Below are 14,366 nucleotides of genomic sequence, written 5' to 3' on the forward strand. Positions count from 1 at the left end.
AGTCAATGGGTCACCCCTACAGACTGCACAATGTGATGCTCAGTTACAGCACTGTCACTTTATGATGCTCGCCTTATCTCCCCCACCCAAAAAAGCTGAGTGACAAAGGGCCCAGCAACATAAAGCAGAAACACTCTGTCACAGACCCAAACATAGCTAGCCTTGTTATTGAAATTATGCATTCTTTGACTGTCCATTCATTGTCAGCATTACTTCATGTTACGTTTGATTTTTAAAGCAAGTTTTCTTATGTTTTCTATGTTATCAGGTTTTGGAATTACAAATAATATTCACATTCCAGCAGGACAAAGTCAAATGAAATTGGCAACCGTTAAATATCCATATATCATTTATTAATTTCATTATAAACTTGTCATTGCGATGGTAAAAATGCAGTCTTTTCGACAATCTTGACCAGTGTTTCATTTTAGACAGAAAAGGTGGGTTGTGTAGGTACCAATGCTACTGAGTTCTCTGATGAAAGTGAATGCAGGGGGACATCAATGTCACTGTCACAGGTTGGAATGATTTCTTTTCATCATCCTGGCAATAACATTCTACTGTCCTATACAACTTCACACACTTCATGCAGATGTATTGCCAGATAAATTAAAATCTTCCTCCATATATTAGACAAAAGGTACATATTGCAGACCTGAACAAATGGACTTCAGAGAAAAATTGCATGTGGCAAAATTAAGTATCTAAATACAAGGTGTTGCATCTTGTTTCGTACCCCTGTGTAGGTAGGGAAGAGGTCCAACTTGTACTTTTGGTGAGGGGGTGGAAATTCTCACGACAGCTGAAGCCAAACACAAAGAAATCGCTTCCATTTCCTTTAATGAAGCAACAATCTAAAGAGTGTGAAGCGCTGCTATCTTTAAGGCAGCTCAATGTTTCTGCCTCGGCTAACACAAGGCTTATTGAACTAAAGGAGGGATGTGGGATGAGAGGAACCATCGGGCCACACAGTGCTACCTTACATAAACCAAGAGCTACAACAAAATCAAAATCCGGTAATGGAAAAATGTCACACCCATTGCAATGTATACCTTCAAAGAATTGTGCAAACCGTTCTCTGCTTTCTTTCATTTGACAGTATAGATCAATTCTTCACTGACATTTGCTCTTTAAAATGAGTTTTAAAAGCTTGTGCACTCTGCTACCAGGCACAAAGTCTGGAGAGTGAAAGATGAAAGATTTATCTCTGGATTTTCAAATGGTCACTGCATTGGGGATTTGGTGACATACGTAACAACCCAGTTCATTCTAGCTGTGTCCGCCATGTTAAAAATGTAACATCAAATATCAACCTGTGTGCTTAAATCTGAATTATTTATCACACAAGCATGGAGCATCCAGTCCAGCAGTTCCATCAAGTTTGAAATTACTGTTACAACTGTCTATTAAACTCAACTGAATAGCTCAAGAGGTTTCATGTTCTTATACTGATGATGTAACATGGCTTAAGGATGATGTCTTTTCAACGCTTGCTACAGTTAGCAGTGTTACTAATGCTAACTCAACGTAAGCTTTCTATTGCCATCTGAATTGGGGGTATGCAAAGGTATTAAACTTTACATTATTTGCTAACAAATGTTGCCAACTGAACAAGTTATTAATGAAAGTAAAAGCTGTCAAAAGGTTATTCACTCTTGAAGTGTGGAAAAGGCGCCAAATTAAAGTCTGCAAAATGATGAGACCAAGTCTGCAAAATGATGAGAGAAAACATGCAAAGGAGCAAAAACAAGACTATTCCTTTATCAACGGGACTAGAGCTAGCTAACAAAATGGTTTCAGATCGCATTTTCCTGCTTGTGTTTTTTCCTAAATACGGGACAAAATGAGGGGACTTAAGTAGTTCAACTGAATTTGAATCCCTTCAAAAGGGAGAGTAAGAAGAAACAGATGCACATATCAGATTCCAACTACTCTGTTTGATTTGCTGATTAGACAAGTCCAAAATGCCTTCAATCTGGCAACCCCATGGCTATTTCCATGGAGAGGAGACGGGTGCCTCTGGCAATACCCTGAGTCACAAACTAATAAGTCCCAAGTCTGTGTTATCCTTTGGACAGTCTCTGTTCCATAGCATTGTCCATAAACACCCCCGCTGTCACTGCTTCTGCATGGGGTCCAGCATATTTCAATGGAGAAAGAGTAGTGAGACTCAACAGTTCAGTGGCCATCTTAGTCTTTTTTAGCATGCGGAGGGGAGCAGGGAGAGCGGGAGTGGTGTTCACACTAGCAGGTAGTTAGCTAGTAAACATTGGCTACTCCATGGGGCGGGCTGGTAGAGCCTCCTTTACCACACTCCTCTCTCTCTGTCTGTCTTTTACTGCCCTCACTCCATCTGGCGTCCTCTCACTGCTGCTCCTGCTGCTCCAGTTCGGCCTGGTCCTGGCCCGGGGCTTGCGTCTCTCCTTCAGCCTGGGGCTCAGCTTGGGCTTGCGGCTGCTCTTGAGGCGGTCTGGCAGGGGGTGCTGGGGCTGGGGCTGGAGGGCGAGGGGGCACTATGATTTGGTGTTGGCGCTGTCGGTAGGCTATGACTGTGCCCAACAGCAGGGCGATGACGGTCATGAGGTAGAGGTCCCACTCCGGGCCCAGAAGCTGGTCCAGGTCCACCTGAGTTATCAGCTCCTTCACCTGACAGAGGCCAAGAAGGGTGGAAGGACACAGACACAGCAAGTTAATCAATTTCAGCAATGAATGAGTGAATAGTTTGGCCTTTCTGTAATTATATAATGCTGAGGTGCTAATTTGAAGCCGATTTGAGAGGGCTTCAAGCATTGAGCATTTAGGAACATGTACTCACATTAAGATCCTGTAGGTACTGCAGAGCATAAACCAGACCCAGCTTACACAGGGCCAGGAAGACTGGGACCTGGGCATCAGGACTGGCCTCAGCAGCCATGTCGTAGAAACGCTTGGCTAGATGGATGTCCTGCAGAGCCAGATGGAAAGGTTGACGCACACAAGTCTGTCTGTGCATCTTTGAATTTCTGATGTTTTTCTGCACTAACTGATGGTGTTCCTATGTTTTTATGGATCCTGGTGTGTGTGTGTGTGTGTGTGTGTGTGTGTGTGTGTGCGTGCGTGCGTGCGTGCGTGCGTGTGTGTGTGTGTGTGTGTGCGCAGAAAGTAAGCCAATGTCCGGGAGTCAGTGAATCCCCATGCCCACCTGTTTGATGCCCAGGCCTTTCTCGTGCATGTAGCCCAGGTTAAACATGGCCTGGGCGCTGTGCTGCTGCTCTGATGCCAGTCTGTAGTGGATGACGGCCGTCTCATAGTCCACATCTGTCCCATAGCCGTAGAAGTGGTAGTCACCTAGTTTTATCCTTGCCACAATGTAACCTGGAAAAGACCATCAAATGCACCGGCTTTCATTCTACTCAGTGGGTTTGGTTGTGAGTAGCCAAATTCAGCTAGTGTTCATTATGTAAACCATTGATGCCATGGCATTCTGGTTCCTCTTCTAATCTGACGACCTGTTGCATATTATAACCTCTCTTTCTCCCATCTTGCCTGTTACTCTCCACTGTATTCTATCAAAAAGAAGCAACGCCTTAAAAATTATCTTTAAAAAAAATGGTAGTACAAGGGAAGATGGATGTGTGAGGGAGTGTATATGGACTGACCCTGTGCTGCAGCTCTTGTCCAGTGGAGTAAAGCACGAGGGTAGGTCTCGTTCTCACTGAAGATCTGTGCCCCTTCTGTTTGAAACAAGACACACAAATACCCACACAATATTCAAAGGTTAAGATTTTACTTCTCTAAAGGTGTGGTGCTATTGACACATTTGGACAATTAACATACTGATTCAGAGTGAATGTCAAGAAGTCAACCCGTCATTCGAGGACGCTACTGTCATGTTTTCTCTTACTCTGGTCCAGAATGAAGGCCACGTTGCTCTGGGCCACCTCGTAGCCCTGCTCAGCCAGCAGCAGGTACTGGACCAGCGCTGCATCCAGCTCGCCCTCCTTAAAGCTTCCGTAGGCCGACATCAGACGCTCTGACCAGCGGCCTCGCTCACACACATTCTTGAAGAGCTGCAACCAAGAGGCAGGCACACACAGTCACACACTGACACACATGATTAAGTAGGGCTGTGCAAAAAAATCGATACAGCTGAGTATTGCAATATTTTTTTCCATGATACTGTATCGATTTTCCAGCCCCTCGAATCGATACATTCAAAAAAATGATTCATGTTTTAAACGTATTTAAAATGTCCTTAAATTTCCCTCAAATCCCTTTGAATTAAATAGTTTTGACTCAATTTGTCCACTGAGTTATCAATATAATGTGACGTACATATTAGACTACCCAGGTGGTACACAGTAAGTTGTATTTTCAGCTCTATTTTTACATTTTCAGTAAATTATGTAGAGTATTACAATGTATCGCAATATGTATCGTATCACAATGTATCGTATCACAATGTATCGTGATACAATTGTATCGTGACCCATGTATCGTGATACGTATCGTATCGTGAGGTCCTTGCCAATACCCAGCCTTATGATTAAGGGCCTGTTAAACAATAAGACACAGGAAACTTTATCACTTTCCAACTTGCATTAACATAAGAGAAGGTAAAGCAAGAGCATTACAAGACCATTGCAAGAGAACTGGAATGGATGATAGTGAAAAAGAATAAATTTTTCCAACTAAATGAAGAGGAAGCAGTTTATTAACTGCTACCATATGGCCTTAATGGATGAGTTATTGTGGAGAAATTGTATAAACGATGACTTCTAAGTCTAGTGACCTCTGAGAATTAGAGATGCATAGGCATAAGATATATGAATTCTTATGCAACAAGCTTATGAAATGTACAGCCCGAGCAAGCGTCAACTGTTCATTACATTACAGCTTTGCACTCAAGTGTGTAAGGCCGGGAATGACGCACAAGAGGAATGTATAAAATGTACAACAAATGATGGGAGGGCGCCTTACATCAATATGTGTCAAGGCTACCAGAAAGCAAGAAAGGTAAGCAGAGGTAGAAGCAGCAGCTCTAGGAAGGCTCACCTCCACAGCGGTGTGGCAGGAGCGCATCACACCGGTGCCAGTGGCGTGCATCTGGGCCAGGTTGTAGAAGGCCAGGATGTGGCCCGCCTGCGAGGCCAGGTTGAAGAACTTGAGCGCCTGCTTGTAGTCCCGCTTCACCCCAATGCCGTCTAGGGAAGGAGAGGAGGAAGAGAGAGAAAGAGAGAGAAAGACATTGAATCAAACAGGAGAGAGAGGAAGCAAAGAAAGACGTTATAGCCAATAGAAATTGAGTGAAAATGTTGGGTAGGAAATAGGGAAAGAGTGAGAGAGAAAGATCCAGCACAAGTGAAAGACAGAAGTTTTTCAAAGCCTTTGAGGCAGCAACATGATTTTTATAAAAGAAGACTATAAATTTATCTAAAGGCTATCCAAGACTTGATGGGGAGCTGCAAGCAGAATGGAGGTGGGCGACCAGCACAGCACCGTCTCCCAGGGAACTGGACAGACAAAAAAACAGCTTCAAGGGCCTAAAAAGTAGTTAAGCAAGGGTGATTTTGATCTCTTGTTGCAGCAATCATATTCCACTTGAAGCTCAAGTAATATACCTAGGCCTGATTGACCAATAATTTGGATTCAAACAGAGGCAATTATATGTTCCAATCAACATAAAAAAAAATCTTTTCATTAGTGACTGCTTTTTATAGCAGATTCAAAGTCTGTTATAGCAGCTACACTTGTTGTTTGAGGAGAAGGAACAACAGGAGACAATAAGACAAAAGAAGAAGTGGTGTGCCAAAAGAAAGGCACACACGCACAGCCATACACACACACACACACACACACACACACACACACACACACACACTTACTATAATACATGGTGCCCAACTGGAGTTGACCGTCCACCCAACCCTGTTCTGCTGCCTTCTGGAAGTACTTCAATGCCAGCTCATAATTCTGCAGACACACCAAAAACTCACAATTTTTACACTGATTTCAGCAGAAGTGACACTAACTCTGCCAGCTTGTTATCAACGTGAAAGTCACCAAATCACTTTTCTGAGATTTAGATCAGAACTATTTTTATTCCTATTATACCAACAAGCTGTCCTTAGCAACGGGCAAAAACTGAAGATAAAAATAGGTTTGGGTGGGGATATGCCATCCTACATAACCTTAGAGATACGTTCAATGGATGTAACATGTGCAAAGGTTCCTTACCACTGGGACACCTCTTCCATATAGGTAGGCCATGCCCAGGCCACTTTGTCCCACTGGATTCCCCTGGAGGACCAAGAGCACCCAATGAGAGACAAAAACAGCGACAAAGCAATGACAGTGTTTTTCAGTAAGCCACAATATGTAGCGCCGACACAAATCTATAACACACCGTCACCTGTGAGGTTTTGTAATAGGAATGCTGTTTGTCTGCGTGCAAAGAATAAATGGAATGATAAAGACAGATACAAACAGTGTATGCATACAGGATACAAGACCCAAGTTAGATACTGATAAAGACAGTCGTCCATAGCTGGGCTCTTACCAAGTCAGAGGCCTTCTTAAAGTACTGCAGGGCTGTCTCGTTGTTCTGAGGGACAAACTCACTGCCTTCTGAGTACATCTGAGGGAGAGGGAGGCACAGAAGCTCTCAGCAATCAAAACCTTGATGTAATGCCGCATTAATGCCCCAGCCGCACCACTCTCTGTTAAAACATCATCATCCTATGGGCTTTATTTATTTTTCATTTTTATTAAAGACTTTTTCCCCACTCTTCAATTGATTGATGTTTTGATACAGTATGTGCCAGGTAAATATGAGTTGTTTATGTATTTATAATGTTCGCAAGCACACAAGTGAAATACACATAGATGTCACTAGTTCATTTGAATAGAAGTCAACAAAAACGACCGGACTTCTTCACTGCAGTGATATGATTAGATGTTAAACACTAGTCTGTTATTCAGAAATAATAGACCTCAGAATGAGTTTACTGGCCAATCAGAACTGAGTATTCAACAAAGCCATGTAAAAATAAACAAATAAATAATATTTTCCAACACCATTGACACAGACTACAAGACTGAAAAGGCCTGAGAGGTGTCTCACCCACCTTGCCGAGGAAAGCCATAGCGTGTGTATTTCCCGCATTCGCAGCCTGGTTGAAGTAATCATAGGCCCTCTGTTGGATGGGAAGCATCAGAAATCCATTTACTCATGTGCAAAATACATCTGCTTTGGACTACAATAGAAAACAAAACTTTGAAAAAATGTTACCTGGTGATTCTGTTCCACTCCACGTCCTCCTTGCAGGTGTAGCTGGCCCAGTCCCACCTATCGGGGCAACGAAGGATCAAGTTAAGTCAATTACAAGCTCCTCTGTGACAGACTGAGGACTTTTCATAGGTCCAAAACGTATAGATGGCTATGGGGATGGACAATTTGTATTCTAAATGTGACAAATATAATTATAGTTTGGATCACCAAGTATATTTACATCCACATGATGACCTAATTATTGTCCTTACTCTGATTATGCAAATGCTATATGGTTAAGCTGTTTATATGCGTAGAGGAAAAATGTTCCATTTCAGTTCTCTTGCAATGTAGTAAACTGCAACTGCCAATTACACAAGTCAATGCCTCTTTCTCTACAAGCTACAAGTTGCATCAATCATTAGCTTCCTAACCATAAAACTTGCAAAATGTTAAGACTGGATGCAAATAAAGACAGCAACTGTAACCCTTGACAATTCAGCACACAAAAGATAAAGATTTGGTACATCTGTCACAACATATAAAATCTATCTGAAAGGGTTTAGGCCCTAGTTTTATTATTATAAAATCTAAATTTGCCTATAACTGAGCAATTGTGACCAAAGGGGACTATGAGGTCTATTTGTTGCTTGCCATATTTTTAGCTGTCATCATAAAACTTTCTAAACGGAAATACAATTCTAAAAATGTGTATATACTTCATTTTTTGTGTTTCCTGTAAAACTGACCCCCTCTAGTCCAAAGTGAATGTGTCAAACTTCATAAGTAACTGTGCCTAAGTGACATTATTTGAGCTGATAGGATCAATCTATCCGATACTGATATATCTGTGGGAAGGCAATATCAGCTAATAATATCAGTGCAGAAATGGGTCGTAAGATTTAGTTATAATTAGTTTACTGCTAAACTGAACAAAGGACACTGATGGCCACTGTACCTGAGCTTGCACGTCTCCCTTCTCAGCTAGGAACTGGTAGTACTGGATCAGGTCTTCCTCCAACATCCCGCTGGTGGAGCCGGGATTCTCCACCTCATCCAGCAGCCTGATCCGCTGCACTGCAGAGCCCCCTGTCAGTGACACGTCACTGGCCACTGGAGGGGGTGAGGGAGAGTGGAGTGAGAGAAAATCAGAAGGCAAAGAATGACTTTTGATCAGGTTATGTATCCAAAAACAACTGTAACAACAGTTCTGAATGTTATACTTTTACTGACTTGTTCTACCCAGTAGAGAAATAAAAGCAGTAGATTCTCACCCTGATTTGCCACAAGTCTATAGTGCGTTAGTGCTGATTCGCAGCTCTGGGGCACACCCACACCTCCCCAGTATCTGTAGCCCTAGTAAGACAATGAGAGGAAAGGTCCATTTTTTTATACTTGGGAAGTAAAGTGATTGTCATGGATCCTAAGTCTGATGGACCAATCAACTCACCAGAATCATATGAGCTATCAAGTTTCCGCCCAAAGCTCCAAAGGTGTAGTAAACCAAGGCCTGAAAAAGAGTGAATGACACATTGAATATACTATTGGGAGAGAAGCAGACACAATTTCAGTCATACCAAATAAAAAAAGTACCTTAGCTTGACTGGAGTTCACTCCCAGCCCTGCAGCATATAGAAAGCCAAGAGCCTATGGAAGAAAACAAGAGAAGTACGTTGATACACGGGAAATGTCCAAAATACACATAATTATAATTTTTGGTAACATCTCAGGTCAAAGCAGTATTCCACACTATTCTCGCGTGAGATATTGAGTTTGTGGTTAATGGACGAGAGCTGTACCGTCTGAGCTTTGGGCGATCCCTCCATGGCGAGCTTCTCAAACAGTTCTCTGGCCTTGGGGACGTTCTGGCCCATGTAGTCTCCAAACAGCATGGCATAGGCCACCTTCTCCATGGCTTTGTGGTGGCCTTTCTCCGCCACTTTCAGCAGCTTTTCATACAATCTGAGAGTGCAGTTGGGTAAGCAGAAGTGGCATGGGTGAGGTCGGATTAACCCAGGGATAATACAGACAGCGTGTACACAACGAGCAGTACGCTCACTTCCAAAGCAAATAAGGATGTTCTGAGCAAAAGCACATGAGCACTGGCTGGTAACAAACCTGCAAGCACACATAGCACAGATAACTACCAAAAGAAGAAATAAAAACCCATTTACAATCAAATATTTCAGTAGAGAAGAGAAGGCTAGAGTGGCTCTGGGTGAGTTGCAATTTGCTGTGTTTGAAAAAAAGATTACTCATCGTAGACTATCGTAGATTAATCCTGATGGTTAAAATAATAAAACAGGACAAAGAATTTTCCTGTTATCATAGCTGTATAAGACATTGTCAGAGTAGTAGCATCAAGCCTTCCGCCTCATCTTCAGCTTGACTCTCTCTTTCTTAGATGAAATGGGAAGTTATATTTCAACTGTCTCCTGAAAACTCCAGATTTATAATTAGGTCTGGGACATAGTTGCCGAGATCGTTTTATCTCCCAGTCCTAATTATACGACTCGTGGTTCAAAACCTGCCAAAGATGAAAACAAAATTTCCTCAATTAATGAAATACCTTTCCCTGGAGAATTTTTGGAATGAATAATAAAAAAAACACATATTCCTTGCCAATTTTGTCCACAGACCTCTTACAATATCACCAAATCCAAATGGTTCTTTACTAAGATAAAGATGCCCTAAGAAGGATTTTACTGTCAGTAGACAAAAAAGGGATAGAGAGAATCAAGTTGAGAAGGAACAAGGGGATAAACCCGGTGGAGGAAACTCACTCTTTCTTCTGGTTCTTCCTGGTTGTGGCATTCAGCATGCGGAGGACAGCCTGATACTGCTCCTCAGCCTCCTCCGCCTGCCGTCTCTGCTCTGCCTGGTCCTCCGCTAAGGGGAAGAGAGGACAAGCCATTGATGTATATAATATGAATAATGAAAGAAGTGTTTCTGAACCCTTGGTAGCAGTGGGGGCAATGGTAATTTCAAAGCTGAAACCACAGTTTGCTCTCAGACCTATTTTCACCATCAGTTTCCTGTTGTGGTTTACAAAGGCTTGTATTTGAATAGTTAATGATGGTTAAACAAATTATACTGTACTTTTACTATATTTGGTTTGCTTTGTGTAAGCAATAAGCCCAGAATGTCCATTTTTGGAGCTGTTGGGGTGTACAAGGGAAACTAGGGAAGCAACTATGCTACTGTTTGAGGCTGGTGAATGAGAATTATTACTTGAATACACACGATTTCTGCATATGTGATTTCTGCATTATGCACTGCAATATGCATCTAAAAATTTCAGTCTGTAATTTGGCCTCAAAATAATACTAAGTGATTTCACTGCTTTGGCTAAATGTTTATTCTCTGACAGTGCTGTCTTGATGACTTACTCTCACAGAAGCCCCATTTCTTCTCCTGGTCATAATCGTATGTGGTGGCACACCACAGCCGTCCATCCCCCCGTCCGTCAGTAGTACAGTCCAAGTACTCTTTCCCCTGGAAAAGGAAGGGGAAGGTGCAGGGCTCTCCATTGGCTGTGCCTCCATTTACCACAGGAACTACATCAACCCAAAAAAAACCCCAAAAAAACAAGACAGTCAGAGCATTGACATGAAGCAAAAGGATGGTAATAATTACACACAGTATTGGGCTATGAGTGGAGTTTATTCTTTATAAATATATTTAACAAATATTACCATGTTTTTTTTAAAGAAACAACATTTGAGAATGTATGACTACATGTTGGTTATGTAACTGCAATGAAGAAATTCTATTTATTTCAGTAATTCTCCCAAAAATCCAAAATGGATTCTCTTTGTACAAGGTAAATGTTAAGCTCTGTGTGAGAACCCTCATGCTACAGGAACTAAACGAATAATCCCCTAGTAAACTGATGTAATTGATGGCAAGAGGGGCCACAGGTGCAAGCGCGCTTTTAATTTCTCTTGGGGCTTAACCAACGCTGAGCTGAGACAAAACCACACAGCTGCCTTGCTCAGAGCTGGCAAAGCTGAAAGCAGGTTAGCATGTCAAGACTCAACAAGGCTTAAAAATAAGACAATACTCATTCTCTAAAAACGGATATATGATTCAAGACAGGGTAAAAAACTGAGGGCAACAAGGCCTAAATAAAGCTCCCATTGTCCACCACTGTTACAACTGCTACTCAAACATCATAGCATTGGAAAGAGTTCACACTAGTTACAGTAGCTGAAAACTGCAAATTCCAGACCTCAATCTCAGCTTCAAAAGCAACTCTCAAGGCATTTCCCAAGGGCACTCAGACGGCTATTGGCTCACCAAAACCCACATGAGGTGAGAGCTATGAGGAGCCTCTCAGACTTTATAAACCCCTGAAATTATTAGCATTCAAAGAGGACTTTTAGGGATCTTGGGGTGTTAATGCACATTCCCTGGAACCATGCTACTGTCTTGTCTGTCATACGGACATGAGCTTGAAACCATACATTTTCCTAGCAGAAAGTCTGATAGCCAGTGTGCTACCCCATCCAATCCTGACTTATGTTCAGACTGTCCTCAAACCACTATACTCAAATGAAGGCCTGCTACCAATGACAGAGAGCATGCCAACTCATGATCTCTGCCTCACACATACAAATGGAGATAGACACATAAACAAGCCAACAATACATTAGGCCAGAAGGACAGAGTACTCAGTAGAGGAGACAGAGAAAGGGATAGAAGCCTTAGTATTACAAATAAGCAACAATGTTTAAAAAATGAAGCACTTTCAATGGCTCTTGCCCCCCTGGTCCTTTACCCGGGCTGCACTAAGTAGAGAATTTACAGCAAGCGGCTCTCATTGTCTCACTGCATGAGCTAAACTATTAGCTCTTACCTTCTTTAGGCTTCTCCTCAATTGGAGGGGGCTGGCTGGGCAAGTCCTCCTTCTCCTCTCCCTCCAGTCCACTGTCCTGGAGTCCCTCTTCAGACCGTCTCTCCTCTTCTGGCTGGGAGGTTTCCCTGCCAGAGCTCACAGAGGCACCTGCCACAATCCTTGCCCCCACTGGGACCTCATCCTCTTCAGAGTCCGGCTCATGGTAGGACTGGGGCAAAGAACAAGGTGTTATTACAGAGGAACGGATGAAAAGGGGGAAACCACATTACATACTGAAAATAGGCAGAATACAGTTGAATACAGGTAACAGCTGTAGATGACTAACTTGCAGATCTTTCCTCTTAAACAGTATCTACTAGTTATCTGAGACGGTAGTAACAGAGCAGCTGGTTAAGACCAGGTGCTAAGGTATATTCAAATTGCTTTGGCTGATATCTTGAATAGGTTTAAAGAAACCCTGTCTGATGCAGTGTCAACATACCATTATAGATAGCAAGCTCTACATATAGACAAATAAAAACCATGCATATTACCCCTATTATACTTCTGCAAATGAGATCAAGTTATCACCTGCAATAGCATGATGTGTGGTTCAAGCCATTAAACACATAAGCAGATTAATCCCCCGAGCAAGGGTAGCAACAGCCCTTGATATAAAACGGATGACAGGCTGCATGAGTAGTCTATCTCTTATTTATCTCCATTACATCTACACTGATCTGCATATGCAAGTCTACAATGTATCATCAGGGATTGATTGCTATGCTAAGTTGAGGACCATTATCAGATAGCCCATCGCGTACCTTTAATTCTGGAACATCATTCCCGTATTGCTCTTCATCTGCAAATAATAGATATCAATAAAGATGGTGTTGCATGAAGCTGGACAAACATGTTAAATGTAAACAGCTGTTTACAGGAGTTTAGGAACGCCAGCCACTACAGGTAACTGGCCCACCGCTAACGTTATATTAGCCACAGGGATACAAGGAAGCTGACATTTTGTACTTACCAGCTGTTATTCCTTTGACGGAGAATATCAGGAGAATGGTCAAAAAACTAAGTATTCTAGCCGTCTTTAAAAAACCCTTATAGCCCATTGTTGTTGTTGACAAGCTAACAGTCTGCTAGCTATAGCTGCTGTTATTTCTATAACCGAACATCCAGTTACAGTTTCGTCCCACTTTGAAATCTTGACGAATACATTAATAATATCGATAACCTAGCTCACAGCCCCCACTGAAATCAGAACCTAATACTATTTTTGATGGCAACTTAGTTAACGTTAGCTGTCAAGCAACCTGATAAGATAACAAAATGCAATGCTAAGCTACCAGACTAGTAGCCAGTGAGCTATTTGGCTTGTGATGCGAGCTAATGGCGTTGGCTAACAAGCTAGCTAACGTAAAATACAAAACACGTAAACACGGCGATCTCTGGAACAGCTGCAATTGCTCGGTCTAAAAGTTGGCTGCCGTGTTTTGTTGCTTGCAAATTCAAAACACCCGATTTTAACGACGGGTTGCAAAATCTCTAGTCTTTCATTTAATGTCACCAGATAACACTACTAGTTAGCAAGTAAGCCCCACTATTGAACGACACTTCCTATTTTCTCCACTCGACCAATCGCAGCACGTTTAGGTTGACGGTAGCCAATGGTTGGCAGCAAGAAATATGTCGTCCAATCAGGTGCGTACACAATTATGTTTCTACTTGACGGGCTTGTCCACGACACCTAAACACGTTCCAAGGAGGTTTCATAGTAAGAGCTTTAAGGAAAGCAGCTAGTGTCAGGTGCAATGTATGGGGGGGAAATCTGTCTCAATAATCGCAAGTAGAGGTAATAAAATAAGTATAAAACAAAGAGAAATAGAAATGGAAAAAGGTAAATAAATACTACAATCTACAAATATGTATTCAGATTGTTGAATGCAAAAAACAGAAACACAAATTAATCTCTCCAATGTGTGTATTTCAATCGTTTTACTCTTTTGCAATGAATAAAACAGCAATTTCACTGCCTTTTTGCTTTTTGCATCTGAGTTGACACTATAGAAAAGGAAAGAGAGGTGTGTTTTTTTTCTTTCTTTTTGCTCTTGGTTTGTCAATACAGAGAAGGAGTAAATATTGTGGAGTCGTGGGCAGGACATGCTCTGATTTCCAGAGAGGAACGACCACAATTTCAGAGTAAAAGTGTTAGTGTTAGGAAATATCCCATAAGCACACAACTAGAATATAAAAAGAAGCAATAAAACAGGG

The 14,366-nt window shown here is 42.0% G+C and overlaps 1 protein-coding gene across 1 annotated transcript; it reads right to left on the minus strand.

Moving 5' to 3' along the window:
* Positions 1-343: 343 nt before the first annotated feature.
* Positions 344-13,687, minus strand: sel1l (SEL1L adaptor subunit of SYVN1 ubiquitin ligase). The gene is made up of 21 exons (XM_071517234.1): positions 13,120-13,687; positions 12,911-12,948; positions 12,108-12,315; positions 10,639-10,806; positions 10,033-10,138; positions 9,049-9,211; positions 8,843-8,896; positions 8,700-8,759; positions 8,524-8,605; positions 8,208-8,362; positions 7,271-7,327; positions 7,107-7,175; positions 6,539-6,616; positions 6,217-6,279; positions 5,865-5,952; positions 5,035-5,183; positions 3,884-4,049; positions 3,639-3,713; positions 3,182-3,354; positions 2,816-2,944; positions 344-2,646 (listed from the first exon to the last, which is right to left on the minus strand). The coding sequence occupies exons 1-21, from the start codon at positions 13,205-13,207 to the stop codon at positions 2,365-2,367; spliced, it is 2,451 nt and encodes an 816-aa protein (XP_071373335.1). The 5' UTR covers positions 13,208-13,687; the 3' UTR covers positions 344-2,364.
* Between the last annotated feature and the right edge of the window lie 679 nt (positions 13,688-14,366).

Source organism: Centroberyx affinis, unplaced genomic scaffold, assembly GCF_046629955.1.
Source record: "Centroberyx affinis isolate AG114_WGS23_722 - 3 ecotype Tasmania unplaced genomic scaffold, CSIRO-AGI_Caff_v1 ptg000478l_1, whole genome shotgun sequence".
NCBI lineage: Eukaryota > Metazoa > Chordata > Actinopteri > Beryciformes > Berycidae > Centroberyx > Centroberyx affinis.